At 39.8% G+C, this 15,381-nt stretch overlaps 1 protein-coding gene across 3 annotated transcripts in view; it reads left to right on the top strand.

Annotated features, from left to right (window-relative positions):
* DNM3 (dynamin 3) overlaps window positions 1-15,381 on the top strand; it is a 662,543-nt gene that overhangs the window by 261,254 nt on the left and 385,908 nt on the right. For all 3 annotated transcript variants that reach the window (XM_006142350.3, XM_027768010.1, XM_006142351.3), the window contains exons 11-12: window positions 5,981-6,067; window positions 12,771-12,841. In XM_006142350.3, coding sequence (XP_006142412.1) covers window positions 5,981-6,067; window positions 12,771-12,841 — 158 coding nt within the window. The remainder of the gene's footprint in view (window positions 1-5,980; window positions 6,068-12,770; window positions 12,842-15,381) is intronic.

Genomic DNA, 15,381 nt, shown 5'->3' with positions numbered 1-15,381 from the left:
TTAATTCTTAGAATTGATTTTTTTTTGGAGAGGTTTTTGCTGTTGGGTGTGTGTGCTCGTGAGAGAGAGAGAGAGAGACAGACAGAGAGACAGAAAGCGAGAAATCACCCCCCCTCCCTCCCGGGGGGATGACCATACCACAATCCCTTCTCCATTCTCCTCTTGGGATCTTGGACATGCATGCACATGCACCTGGCGTGAGTTTAAGCCACCAGGTCCAGGACTCTAATCAAAGTCAACTACATGGGAGTCCAGTGACATAGCCATTATGCCAACTGCTGGTCCCAGAATTGATTTTTTTTTTTTTTTTGAGAGAGAGTTTTGCTATAGGGGGCGTGCACTCACTGGAAAGACAGAGAGAAACAGAGAGACAGAAAGTGAGAAATCCACCCCCCACAGGGGGATGGCCAGGGCATAATCTCTTCTCCTTCATTCTCCTCTCAGGATCTTAGGCATCCATGCACATGTACCTAGCATGAGTTTTAAGCTGCCAGGTCCAGGACTGACCATATGGGAGCCCAACAACATAACCACTATGCCACCTGTTGGTCCCTAGAATTGAATAATTAATGTCTGGATTTTTAAAGCTATATATATATATATATATCATATTGTTTCTCCATCAAATCTATTATTTAAGAATATTTAATATAATCTGAACAATAAACTATTTTTCAAGAGAGTTACTTATTCAGCTTTATTTATCTATTCATTCATTTTTAATTTGACCAGAGAGAGAGCGAGTGAGAAAAAAAGTGAGAAAGCAAGCCACCAGGTCTGGGACTCGAACAATGGTCGGCCATGTGGGAGTTAACCACCATACCACCTGAACAATAAACTATTAAGAAGTAATCTGCCATTTAACAGATGTGTAACTTTGAAAGTTTCTCTATCATTATGTAGATATCAAACCTTCTGACCCTTCTCATTGCAGATTTAGCTATTTCTTTCTTTGTATGTTCCCTTTTTAGAAACATATTCTTCTTATATGACAATTTTCCCTGTTAGTCAACCTGTCACTAAAGACTGAGTTTGTTAATATTAGGTGCTATGATGCACACCGAGCATAGTGTTGGCCTATGGCAATTACCCAATTGCTGATGAGATACTGATTTTAGAACTACAAAATCATAACCAATAGAAAAGCCTTCGTCCCTTTATCTTGTACATATTAATATATAGATAATTTATGTAATCAATAGGACCATAGAGATCTAAAAGTGTATCTTCTAGATTGATATTCTTTAGACATACATGATTAGAATGTTGATGATTTGACAACAAAAACCCCCATCAAACCCAGAGTTGTACAACTACAGCTTTTCATTCAACCTCCAAAACAAAAGAAATTGATAATTATAAGAATTTAAATAGTTGAGAAATGATTGTACCTTAAATAAGAGATGTAGAAGTGAATCAAGCTGTTGAACTGAACAATTAAAATTGAGTATGCTTTAAAGCTAAGAAAAGGGCCAGGCAAAAGAGCAAGGATTCTTGTTGAATGAGCTAATAACAAAATGAGTGGTAAAAAGTCCAATCAAAAATCCTATTATATGCCAGCAGGACTTTTCTTTCCTTCTTTTTTTGGCCCTCTTCCTATGTGTAGCATAAGAAAAATGAGAGTTAAAACCCTACAATGAGAGCCAACAGTTAAAATCAACACTTTGATTTTTACACTCCCATGACCCTTTCCAGGTCAACCAGATAGCCACCATGCCAGTGTCCTTATTGCCTTTCAGTGATGCTGAGGTCTCATGCTGATGAGTGTCTTCAGTATTTTTCCCACTTTTCCTCCATGAGAACTGTTGTTTTCATATGTTCTCTCTTTGTTTCACTTAGAATTTAGACTTATTGACTTCTATCTTAGTTATCTGGATTGTAGACACAAAATTATGGCTCTGCAGGTTCCTTTTCTGGTAAAATCGAGTCCACGAGCAGTACACTTGGAAAGATCAGGGCACACATACCATCAGTCCTCCTGTCAAGGCCAGTGAATGGGAGGCATTCTTATATGTCTATGCTTCATGGGATACTCTTGTCATTTTGGCCTTTCCCTGACTTGATGGCCATGTACTGGCCTGGGGTCTTTCAGCTGTCAAGTGTTCAGTTTCTGAATAAATATTTATATTGCCACTATTTGGCGATTTTAAAAATAGCCTTCTGCTATATTCCATTTACTAACTGTTCTTAAAGCCATCCTGTTCCTCCCTGGTGGACCACTGTTTCTGTAGTCACTTCTCCGAAGCAGTGTGGATCTCTAACACTGAAAGCAAGAACCCCTTGATAGCTTGCTATGCTTTCTGAGTGTAGGGGAGAAACAGTTGCTCTCATGTTGGGCAGATTGGTGGTTAGTGCCAGATACACCATCCAGGTCTGTACCAGTTAAGAAGGACTAATATTGATCAGTTATCCTTTCTACACTTTGAAGGCTTAACATTTTTTTAAAGAATTGTTTATTTAATTTTATTTCTTAGTATTATTATTTTTAAATATTTTATTTAACTTGATTTATTCATGCATTCATTTTAATTTGTCCAGAAAGGGAGGGAGGGAGAAAGAAAGGGAGGAAGGGAAGGAGAGAGAGAGAGAAAGAAAGTGAGAAAGCAAGCCTCTAGGCCCAGGACTTGTACCACGGTCAGCCATGTGGAAGTCCAGTGTCCTTAACCACACCACCTGCTGGCTTAGTATTATTCTTTAAAAAAACTGCCATAGGGTAAGTGCGTTCACCAGAGAGAGAGAGAGAGAGAGAGAGAGAGAGAGAGCGAGCGAGCAAACTGCCAGGGTCTGGGACTCAAACCATGGTCAACCATGTGGGGAGTTCAATGCCCTAGCCACCACGCTACTTGCTGGCCCCCAATTTTTCTTTTTTAAGTTTATTTCTTTCATAAGTAAGAAAGACTGGGCAAAGGGGGCGAAGAGAGGAAGAGCAAGGAAATCCTCATAGGATTCTCATGCAGTAATCCACAGCCAGTCTCAGACGGCCTGGGTCCCAGGCATGTATGCATACCTAGGTTGCTCAGGAGGGTTTAGGGAACCTTCCCTGGGGGTCAGTCTTGCAGAGCATTATGTTACCACTGCACAACTGTCTGGCCTTTGAAGGCTTTTATAAGCCTCACAGAAAGTTACTTATGGTAATCTCAGTGTGTCAAAAGGGTCTCTGGAGTGATAGAGCTTTCCCTAGAGAATGTTTACAAAATGGGAAGTGAAAGCTCCATTTGTATCTTGCAATAATTCATGACATAAACTCCCAAACAAGCGGACATCTTGGGATTTAGATAAGAGTGCCATTAGAAGAGTAAAGAATTGGTGACTTCATGAAGAGACATTAGGCAGCGATTTTTGAGGAGACCGAAGCAGCTAGATTTTTATGCTTTTAGGATGTTGTTGCAGAGCACTCTTATATCCACTGTGGAAAAATTCGAAAAATGCTGAGAAGTACAATTACATATAATCTTCCATTTCTTAAAGGAGTCATCACCATTAAAATTTTGTAGTGTTTTTGCCGGTCTTTTTCTACAGACAACAGTCTTGCAGCACTAGAAGATTTGTATGTGATCTTGTGATTATGAGTGTTCCGTTCAGTATTGCAGCTTGTTGTCCCGCTAAGACACTAATGTGCATCATGCATGCTATGTGTTTTTGGGCACAGTGACCCCGGATGACCACAGAGCAGCCACTTCTCAGGGAAGCCTAGTTCTAATTGCTTTGAAATTTGGGAAAATGGTATGTGCTACAGTATGACTCAAGAACCTTGGGATTTGTAAGACTCTTAGAGGATATCCTCGATATCCTCAAAGAAGATCAAGGGTCTGTGGTGGTGTATGACTATGTATGTGTGTGTTTGCTTGTGTATAATCACATTACACAGTTACTACCCTGATTTCCTTCATTTAGTGTCTTATTGTAGACATGTTATTGTGTCATTAGATATTATTAAAAATGTGATTTGAAATGGTATATCACATTCCATAAGTAGCTCTCCTTTTTTTTTTTTTCTTTTTAAAAAAATCATTGGATACTTAGCTGGTATGTAGTTTATAGTGTTCCCACACCTTTTACCTAAGTCCTTCTTCCAGATTACGGTTCCTTAAACATCCCCTAGCAACCTATTTTTTTCCTTCCTTAAGTTGAAAACAACTATGATTAATTATTCATTTTTTTCAAGTTACATTTTGTCACAACTAATGGTGTGATGCATGTTTTTATTTAAACTCAGTATCATGTAAAATAATTAGATTGTTATATTTTTGTGTGTGTGTGCTGAATCTTGCTTTCCAGAAAGATTGTTTTCATTGACACACCTTTAGCAAGTTTAAACTGCTAATATGAACATACCTTCACCTATCATAAGTCTTATAAAAAACAATTACAGCAATTTGCCAACATAATTGTTTTTGTCTTTCTTTACTTGTGCAGTTTAATGTTTTTCTTCATATGAACTGTTTATTTTCTTTTATGAATTAAATCTTGTTCTTAGCCTATTTTTTTATTGAGAAATTAGTGTTATTAATTTGCAAGCACGTTTTAAAATCGTAATCAGAAATAATTGTCCTGGCATAAAAATAAAACATACCCACTTTTCTTCATTTCTGCTGCCTCCAGCCTAGGCAGAGCCACCATCGTTTCTCATCTGAATTGCTTCAGTAGCAGAATTTCTAAGAGGTTGGTGAGGATCTGCCTGAATTGGCCTCAGTCTACCTTTCTAGCTTTGCTTCAAGCCATTCTCCTCAGTTTTTTCAGACTTCACTTCTTTCACCACTCACTGTCCCCTCTCCCCACAAACCTTCACACATGTTCCTGTGTCTGACAAGCTTCATTTTTCTGTTTTCTTTCTCTCACTTTCTTTTTTTAATATATTTTTTTTTTTTTTGCCAGAGGGCATGTTTGCTTGCTAGAGACAGACAGAGACAGAAGGAAAGTGTGAAATTGCCTCTCCCAAAGGGGGGTGACCACTCCAGAATCTCTTTTCTTCCATCCTCCCCTTGGGATTTTGGGCATGCAGGCACATATGCCCAGTGTAATTTTCAAATCACTGAGTCTGGGCCTCAAACCACAGTTGGCCATGTGGACATCCAGTGCCTTAACCACTAAGTTACCTGCTAGCCCTGCTCCATCTTTCTTAACAGCTTTTCTCATGCACCTTTGCCTAAGTCCTTTTTCCAGTTTAGGGCTCCTTAAATCTCCTCTAGCATCCTATTCTTTCCTTCCTTATGTTGAAAAAAAACCCTGTGATTAATTCATACAGTTTTGCAAATTACATTTTGAAAAATCACCTGATTCTGATGAGGTAAGTAATTGACATGTATTATTTCTAGAGTTTTGTGAAGAAATGTATACACATACATATCTATGATGGAAAAATTACATAAAATGGAACTAGTTTCTTTGCAGTTTATGAAATGAATCATCCTTGAAGAGTGATGAATAAGACTCTGGGCTCTGGAGTCCTGGGACTTGAGTTGAAATCCTGGACCTATCAATTTATGAGCTATTGGATGAGTTAGTTGACCTTTCTGTGCCTCACATACGTCTTCTATAAAATGAGGTTAACTGATCTCTTATGATTCTTGCGAATATTGAATGAAGTAATTCATAAACTGCTTGGCGCATAGTATGTAGTAAGTGCCATGTAAATCTTGCTTTTCCTTTTCCTCTTCCCCATTGTCTTTATCTTTGAACTCTGATAGGTGCCAACAATGCAGAATGTAGTGCTAGGTGGTACCTAGGTTTCGGCATTCTTTCTAGGAAAAATCTCTCTGCTGGTTTTGAAGTGTTTCCTGTTAGATCATGGGTTTACTTCTGATCATAGTTCATGGAGCCTCTTTTGTCACATTGCCATTCTTCTCTGGAAGTTGATGAGATTTCCTTTGCTCCCAGAACTGCAATGAGTACCTTTTGTAAGATAATGTGGTTTATCTCGCCTCCTTTTCCGTAGTATAGTTTTTAAAGTGTTCATCTTCAGATCTGTTTTCTTCGACAGCTGGCAAACTTCCCCAGACTCTGTGAGGAAACGGAAAGGATCGTTGCTAACCACATTCGTGATCGAGAAGGGAAGACCAAGGACCAGGTGAGGAGAGGCCTTCCTGGGGAAGTCAGTCCTGTGGGAAGTAAAAGGTCTAAGGTTGCCTGGTTCCCCCAACAGCTGGCTTGTCCTTGAGTGGAAACAAAAAAATAATCCCAGGGTACACAACCAGATTATATTTATTTTTACATATTTATCAATTAGTATAGTATTATAATGCTAATAATTTACGGAGTTAGAAATATAAAGACTTTAGAAGAATGGAATTGAAAAAAAGTAATTGTGTGCATTCCGCAAATCCCAGGAGGAGAATGCTGGAGAAAGAATTGCAGCATGGCCACCCCCCACCCCCGGGGGAATGACTTTTCACTTTCTTTCTCGCTGTCTCTCTGTCTTTCTCCATCAAAGCACATGTGTCCTATGACAAAAACCTAAAAACAAACAAACACAAACCAGTAATTGGAGTTCTGTTATTTTTCTCCTCCACATTTTATAGGTCACCATATCTACCCCTAGTCTGTACATATCCCCTTTTTAAGCCACTAATCCAGAAACATACTACATTTTCTCTTTAAAACAGGGTCTTTAACTTTTAATGGGCCTACAGATGGGTTCCAGGGTATTCATTAACTCCTAAAATGTTAAATTCAATGTTTTTATTCTTATTTTAGAAGAGAATGGACATAGTGTTTCATCAGTTTACCCATGGAATCTATCATTGAAAAAAAGATTTCAGAACTAAAGTTTTTAATATTTCGACCTCTTTTGTTAACATACATGATTTGCGAGGGGTGACCTTGAAGTTGTCTTCCATCCTAGTTCTGTGATAGGGGATGATTATTTTTAAGAGCAAATATTTCATTTGAAAAAGTGAAGAACTAAATAAAAATAATAAATAACCCTTACATTTAAATGGATTTTTTCCTTAGTTACTTATAAAACAGTATAATGAAAAATACGAAGATTTTCAAATACTGTTAAATTCCATGACACAGCTGCAAGTGTGATGTGGAGAGGACTCTGGACTTAGGCCATGTGTTCGCCACAAAGTAACAGCATGTTCTTGTGCAAATCACTTTTTGGACCGTTCTTTCTCATGTTCAGCTCTGGAATGTTAGTCCGCATGATCTCTAAAGGCCTCTATAAGTTAGTATTTTAAGATTTTTGATTCTCCTGTGAGTTGGAACAAGGCAGGGAGAAATGGGGGAAAAGAGGAAGACAAGATGAAAGAGAGGGAGAGACAGACAAACCATGGTGGGAGGTATGGGAGGGAGAGGGGAATAGAGAGAGAGAGAGATCACAGGGAGAGAGACAGATACAGCAGTGGTGGAGATGGAGAACCAAAGTGTGGAGGCTCACCAGGTTGAAATGTTTTCAGGACACTCTCTCTGCTTGAGCTGTGGATTCTTTGTTAATTATTTTTATCATTGTGCTTTGGCAGTTAATCAGCCACTATTATAGTGTTCACTTGTTTTCCAGATCCCACACTCCTATACAGCTACAACAGCCCCTAGTGGAGAGAAGAGACTGTGATGTAGCAATAAACAAATTGATATTAACTCCTAACCTAGTGAAATCAAGCTGAGGGCCGGGTATACAGCCCCAGGACTAGAGGTTCTCTACACATTTACTGTCTTGGCTGTTGAGGGACAGAGAAAATCCAAGTTTTAAGGAATCAGCTGTACTTCTGACCTTAAATAAATCAGCTATTTTAATTTAGTATCTTTAGTCTATAGCATTCAAGTGATAATATATCCTACTTAATTTTTAGAGAGCCTAAGAAATAGTACAATTGCCTTTTTTTTTTTTTTAAAGAGAGATTTTTTGCTATTGGGTGAGTGTGTTTGCCGGAGAGACAGAGAAATAGAAAGCAAGAAATCACTCTCCAGGGGGCATTGGCACACTGCAATCTTTCTCCTCCATTCTCCTCATGTGCCCAGCGTGAGTTTTAAGTCACCGGGTCTGGGACTTGAACCATGGTCAACTACATGGGAGTCCAGTGACATAACCATTATGCCATCTGCTGGTCCCCAATTGTTAGTTTTTTTTTTTTTTAAACTTTTGTTGAAAAAAAAAGTAGCTATTTTTGCTATAGGGCATGTACATTCACTGGAGACACAGAGAAAGTGAGAAATCATCCCTCAGGGGAAAGGCCACGCTCTTCTCCATTGTCTTTTTGGGATTTTGGGCACATACGCACATGCACTTGGTGTGAGTTTCACGCCACCAGGTCCAAGACTCGAACCATGGTCAGCCACGTGGGAGTCCACATTTCAGAGTTTTTGTAAAATAGTGTCTACACATCGCTTTGTTGTTAAGATTATGGGCTCTGGGCTCAGACTACCTGACTTTGAATCCCAGCTGTATTGTTTGCTTTCTGTGTCATCTCTGGGAAGTTACTTGAAATCTTTATACTTCAATTTTCTTATCTTTTAAAGACAATTTGCAAAAGAGTGCATGCAGTCATCAGAGAGAGACAGAGAAACAAGAGAAAGCCCTCCAATGGTGTGTGGTGATGCTGCCATCCCTTCTCTTCCATTTCTCTATCCTGTCAGGATTTTAGACACACCCATACACACACATCTGGCATGTTTTTCAAGCCACAACAGAGATGGCCATAAGGGTTCCAGTTCCTTCACTACCAGGGCACAGGGCCGGTCCCTTCCTTACCTTCAAGTTGGATAATAATATAGTTGACTCAGCCATTTTGTGAGAGCAAACTGAAATAATGCAAATGTAGCTTTCTTCGTTCTTAACTGTTTTTGTTGTTATTCCCTAAAAGCTATGACACATAGTACGCATACGAAAGAATTGCTCTTCTGATTTCAAGGGAAATTGTTTTTATCTGCGGCTTCCTCAAGTGGGAGAAAAAGGACAGAGCAGGTGTCTTCCTACTGAATGACAAGCTCAGGTGGCTTGGGCTCACGGTTACCAACTGCCTGTAGAAGTTAGTAGTGGTCACCTTTAACATGGACCCATGTGGCCGAGTGCAACTGTGTACGTGCTTAGTGATGGAAAGAGCCATTCTGGATAGGTATCGCGCTTGAGTTTTGAGCTCTGTGGTGCGTGAGGCCATGTGGTTATTTTGAACTATCCGGTCAAAGAGTGTGACTGACATCCTCAGGCCTTTACACCAGTATTGCTCTGAGCCATTCTTCTTTTTTCTTTTTCCACCAAAAAAAAAAAGAAAAAAAAAAAAAAAAGAAAAAGAAAGAAAAGAACATAGAGGCATTATTACCAGCTTCAGCTCTGAAAGCTTTGTGGGGAAAAAAAAAAAAATCTTTGAAATTAAAAATATGGAAAGCTGTAAATGTGTCTGTGAGCATTTTCTTAAAGGTTTTTCAGACAGTGACATGTGCCAGCTATTATTCTATGTGTTTCTATCCATGTGATTACATATGGAGGTGGCTGGTTTTGTGGGTGATTACTGCTGCTGGAATAACTTAACTTTTCTTTAACAAAATATTCAGTAATTGTGGGTTTTTTAAAAAAAAAGGCAGGGGAGAAACTCTGAGAAAGTGAAAAAAGGATAAAAAATGTGCTGTTTTCCTTTTCGTCCCCCACATACGACCTGGCTCTTTTCCTGGGGTGAACACAGACTCCCAGTTTCCAGGAATATGAATGAGAACAGCCATAGCTTTTATTTTTTTCCCCACTTTTTTCCTTTACTGCAGTCCAAGTTAATGTGTGTGAATGTACAAAATCTTCGTGACAGCCCTTGGCAATGTCGAGGATTCTGTAGATATTTTGCTCCTCATGGTGGCAACAATTAATTTGTGCTTAAATATTACAGCTTATTGGTATAAACTATTGCCCCAGTGTATTTGGGAGTATAATATCTAACAGAACCTGGCTTTATTGTTGGGCAAAGAGAGGTAACACTGCAGCCAATTTAATAATGATCACTCCTCCTAATTTAATTCTTTATTTTTCTTCGAGAGATTAAACAGCTTTTTCATAAAAGTATGATGTACTGACCCAATAGCCCTGTTTCTTGACTTTATTTTTGGTGATGGGAATAAATTTGTAGCGGGCCCTTTTTAATTTAATTTTTTATTTTCTTTTGCATTTCCCCTTGTGACTCTCGGCCAGATTCGGTCAGATGACTTGCTGTTTGGAGGCCACCAAAACAAAGCCTCAGAGCCTATGGCAATGGGTATTAAGCAAGAAACAGGTGACTACACATTAATTACATGGGAATAAATTGCTCCCTTTAAAGCAAACTATTCTTCAAGCCTGGGAGATAGTTACAGAATGAAAGCTACAAGTCTTTGTTGGGCATCTGTTATGCGTATCACACTAGGTGGTCAGGATAAACTGTTGAATAAGATGAACATAATCCCTGCTTCTATGGAGCTTTCCATCTCAGGGAAGAGAAACATCGAAGAAAAATTGGTTTGCCATGATATACACATGGCAAACAGAACAAATAAAAAGTATAGGGAGCAATATATACATCTGTGGATGACAGAATTATGGTGCATAGACTATGGGAACATAACCAGGTCCTGGCTATGGGCAGGAATGGAGGTCCAGGGAGACTTTCCTGAGGAACTGCCCCCAGGAGGGCATTACATAGACTGTCTGGGAACTGTTGCCTTGAGGACGCTGGTGCACTCAAATGCTACCCTCAGTGAAGGGAGGCAGCACGAGACAGCTCACCACAATCCTCAAAGTTCATTTAACTAAGTCAAAGCACAGAGCTCTGAGGTTGCTCAGGCAGGGATTCATTCATTCTTTTTTTTTTTTTGAGAGGTTTTTTGCTATAGGGCGTGTGCGCTCGCCAGACAGAGAGAGACATAGAGACAGAAAGCGAGAAATCACCCCCCAGGGGGGATGGTCACGCCGCAATCACTTCTCCTCCATTCTCTTCTTGGGATCTTGGGCATGCACGCACACGCGCCCGGCGTGAGTTTTAAGCCACCGGGTCCGGGACACGAACCGCGGTTGACTACGTGGGAGTCCAGCGACATAGCCATTACGCTAACTGCTGATTCCCTCAGGCAGGGATTCTTCAGGGATTCACAAATCTGAGCATCCCAGAGTGAGAAACGATGCAGTTGGAAAGACAAAAGAAACAAGGACCAGGAACTCTGTTTTGAATATCTCTGGACTAAAACTGTCTTTCCTACAGTTCCTGATGGTCACTCCGACTCGTTTTTTTTTTTTTTTTTATTCTCAGAATATTCTCCACAGGGAGATCTTCTAGATTTCCAACTCAGAGTTTATGAGTAGCTAATGAATAGAATAGTTTCATGTTGCCTGGGACATGCATTCAATTTGTTCCTTCACGAATCTTGAGGAATATGGGGGTGGACAACGGTCTAATGGTAAAACACATTACTCCGTGAAGTAATTCCATGTGCAAATGTTCCTGGTTCCAGCCTGAATACTTCCCTGAGTATACCAGGCACATGCATGGTCAGATCCGGGGCAAGGGTTGTGGGGTGGCATCAAGACCTGGGGGTGCTGTGTCTCTGTCTTCCTCACTCATGGAAAGTAGGCAGGAATAAACTTGAACGACCTTTTTATGTTTTTTTCAAAGATTTTTGCAGTAGGGTGTGGTGCTTGCTGGAAAGAGAGAGACAGAGGTAGAGATAGTCAGTGAGAGGGGAAGGGAGAAATCTCCTTCCCCCACCACCAGGCAGGATGGTCATGCCACAGTCCCCTCTTCTCCAATCTCCTCCTGGGATTCTGGGCATGCACACATACGCATATGCCCAGCATCATTTTCAAGCTGCCAGGTCTGGTACTTGTACTGTGGTTGGCTATTTGGGAGTCTAGCACCTCAACCACCATACCACCTGCTTGCCCCACATTTAAACAGTCTTAAGTGGGCCCAGCAGGTAATGTGGAGGTTGGGGTGGCTAATTTTTGGTTACATGGTGTCTACAGGAGCAGGACGCTCTGGGAGCCCCTCCTTGGCTTTCCTTCCGTATGTCTTCCCACACCAGGTTGTTCTTTTGAATGTTATTTCTACATTTTAGAGGAGTAGAGTAAACCCGAGGTTCTGTGTTAAGTAGCAAATAATATGTGCTTTTCTCTTTTTGTGGTACTCAAGACTTTTTCTGACTTAAGAATTTAGGGTACAAAGCTATGAAGCTGTCCAATGAAAAAAATGTAACTTTTTTTATTCTAATTGAAGCATCCTTTGAAAAATTAAAAGATTTTTAAAGATTTTTTTTTTAAGAGAGATTTTTGCTATAGGAGATGTGTGCTTGCTGGAGAGACAGAAGGAGACAGAAAGGGAGAAATCACCCTCCAGGGGAATTGGCTACACTGCAGTCCCTTCTCCATTCTCCTCTCCGAATCTTGGGCACACACACACAAGCCCCGTGTGAGTTTTAAGCCACCAGGTCTGGGACTCGAATCAGAGTCAACTATGGTTGGCTATGTGGGAGTCCATTGACGTGACTACCACGCTATCTGCTGGTCCTGATCGATGATTTTTAAAATTAATTTTGTATTGTCAGAGGGCATGTGCGCTCATGGGAGTGGAGGGAGAAGAGAGAGAACAAGAACACCCCCCCCTTTTCTTCTTCCTGTTGGAATTTGGGGCATACATGCACACACGCCTGGTATGTTTTTCAAGCCTCCCAGGCCAGATTTGAACAACAGTTGGCTCTTTGGCTCCCTACGCACAGTGCTACAGGGCTGGCCTGAAGGTACATGATTTGTAGCCAGTTATGAATTTAATGTTTGAAAACTTGAATGGATTTTCACTGAAGTGTTTCTCTTTGACTTGTAGGTACTACTATTGATTGACATTCAAGTGTCCTACATCAACACCAACCATGAAGACTTCATTGGCTTTGCAAAGTACGTGAAACATCTGATTGTCACACATGTCCTCCCCCTCCAGCTGTCCCATCTAGAACACACACTGAATTTCTATTTCAGTCCCCCCAACTTCTGAAAGTACAGTCTGTGTCCAGATGAGCTCTGACTCAGCCTCAGAGGGCTGAGCTCCCTGGCTGCAGGGCAGGGGTTACTCTAATTTCTCGACCAAGTAGTTGGCTCTGGTATGCAGCACGTGAAATCATGTGTGCTTAGACACTCATTATTTTTGGATGACGATCTGCAGTTTGTTCTTGAACTCCCATAGATAAGCAGTAACAGATGCACATTTAAAATTTGGGAATGATTTCTCACACATATTTGAAGTATCAAGTGAAATTCACAGGATACAAGCTATTTCTATTTCCCTAAGTCAGAATGCAGAGGGCTTTTTAATTTTTTTAGGAGAGATTTTTGCTATAGGGCATGTGTGCACGCCTGAGAGTCAGAGACAGAGAGACAGAAAGCAAGAAATCACCCCCAAGTAGGGATGACCTTGCCACAATCCCTTCTCCATTCTCCTCTTGGGACCCTGGGCACTCAACGCGCTCAGCGTGAGTTTTAAGTCACTGGGCCCGGGTCTTCAACCGTGATTGACTACATGGGACTCCAGCGATGGAACCATTACACCATCTGCTGGTCCACAGAGGCCTGTTTTAAAAAAACTGTCCTGTGTGAACTTAGCTATAAGCTGTTCGATAAACATTCTCTTTTCTATAAGGTATAAAAACTTTAAATATGCCTTTCTGTATATATTACTGTCCATTGCAGATATTGTCATATAGATACAATGATTGGTTTTTGGTGGTTGATAATTCATCATATAATGTTTTTTTAACTATTATTTATTTTTGATTATCATCATAATCTTCTTTATATTACATTGGATTACATATAACTTTACAGTGTATTACATTGCTTTTTCAAAAGGGAATGCCATGCATGTCAGTCAATACAGAGACATTAATCTCCCCACTTCATTCAATATCTTTTCTATGTTTTTCCCAATCATTATTATTATTATTCTAATTATTTTTTTAAATAGTCAATCACTATTTCTCATTTTTCTTGTAAAAAGACTTTACTCATCATGAAATACTTCTCAGACCAATCCAGTTGAGAATACTGTATATGTCATCAATCATATAATGTTTTTAAGATCCTAAATTTGCTGTTTTCTCCTATTAGAGGATCAATTTTTGTTTGATTTAAAGAATATTAGTTCTAATTTTAATGTATATCTATGGCCTGCAAATGGATCTAATTTTAAATATATAAAAATGATTAGTTTTTAAAAATTCATGGGAAATGTGTATTATGAAAAATTATGCATGAGTTTCACATTTTTGGCACAAAAATAAACTCAAACTCAAATTCCATTTTCCATGAACATTTTGAGGTCCCCATGTAATAGCCTGTTTTATGTAAATGTAAAGTAGAAGAGTCTACGTGTTTTTACTTGAGCTAGGTATTCAAGAACAGGAATTTTTTTTTTTTTTAAAAGCACAACAAAATGCAAAATGAATTTATTTTATTATACCCCAACTCAGAAGAAACAGATACATAGAGCCTGTGACCTAAACTACACAGTGGCCTGAGGAATGTTTTGGGGAGAAAAGGACCCATTATCCAACAGGAAATTGTCTCGTTCTAAACTTGGCTGTAGCTGCGATGACCTAGCCAATAGTGTAAATATATTTTGCATTCAGTGGCCGTTAGCATTGAGTGGTAGATTAGCTTTCCTCGGCTGTTTTCTGTCTGTGATGTACGTGTTTTAGGTCACTGTGATAAATATTTTCCCTGTCTAGTTGTCTTTTCAGCCTCAGTGTCCACTCCAACTCCTAGGTAGGTATCTGTTACATGGGTGCTTCTCACAGAACTGTCCCCCTCTCTTCCAGCCCCCGTTACCCTCCCCGTTGGCACTGTTCATTTCCTTCTGCAGTAGCACCCAGGCCAAATATGCCTCCTGTCCCTAGATCTGGAAAGAGGACCTGAGATTTTTTTTCTCCCATCATCTGTGAATTACAGGTGGCCCGTGCCAAGCTCTACTCTGCTCTCTATGGGAGAAAAAAATAAAGAAAATATTCGGTCTTGCCTTATAGGATCTTGTCTAATAATCAAAAATTCTAGGGAAACACATGCAAACATGTAAATGGATGCATTCTCCATTTACTTCACTTGCTGCTTTGAGGAGTTTAAAAGACAAATCCTTGCATCTTGTGAAATAACAGGAACGCTGCCTTTAATGTTGATTTTTATGGCTTACAAATGCCAGTTAGGTTCTTATAAAAATGTAGCAGATGTAGATGTAAACTTGACACAATAACTTAAAAGTGGAAAAGGATGAAAAAGCAGTGCTGCCCTTCGTAGTATTCCAATTCAAGGGTAAGATGTAATACGTTTGGAGAGATTCACGTTTTGAACATATTATGTAACTAGTGCCACCACTTAACCCTCCCCCCCCACATATGCTTTTGTTTTTTTTTTGAGAGGTTTTTGCTATAGGGCACGTGCGCTCACCA

Source organism: Tupaia chinensis, unplaced genomic scaffold (assembly GCF_000334495.1).
Source record: "Tupaia chinensis unplaced genomic scaffold, TupChi_1.0 Scaffold000074_1, whole genome shotgun sequence".
In the NCBI taxonomy this organism is placed as follows: Eukaryota; Metazoa; Chordata; class Mammalia; order Scandentia; family Tupaiidae; genus Tupaia; species Tupaia belangeri.
This window is presented reverse-complemented; position numbering and strand designations above follow the sequence as displayed.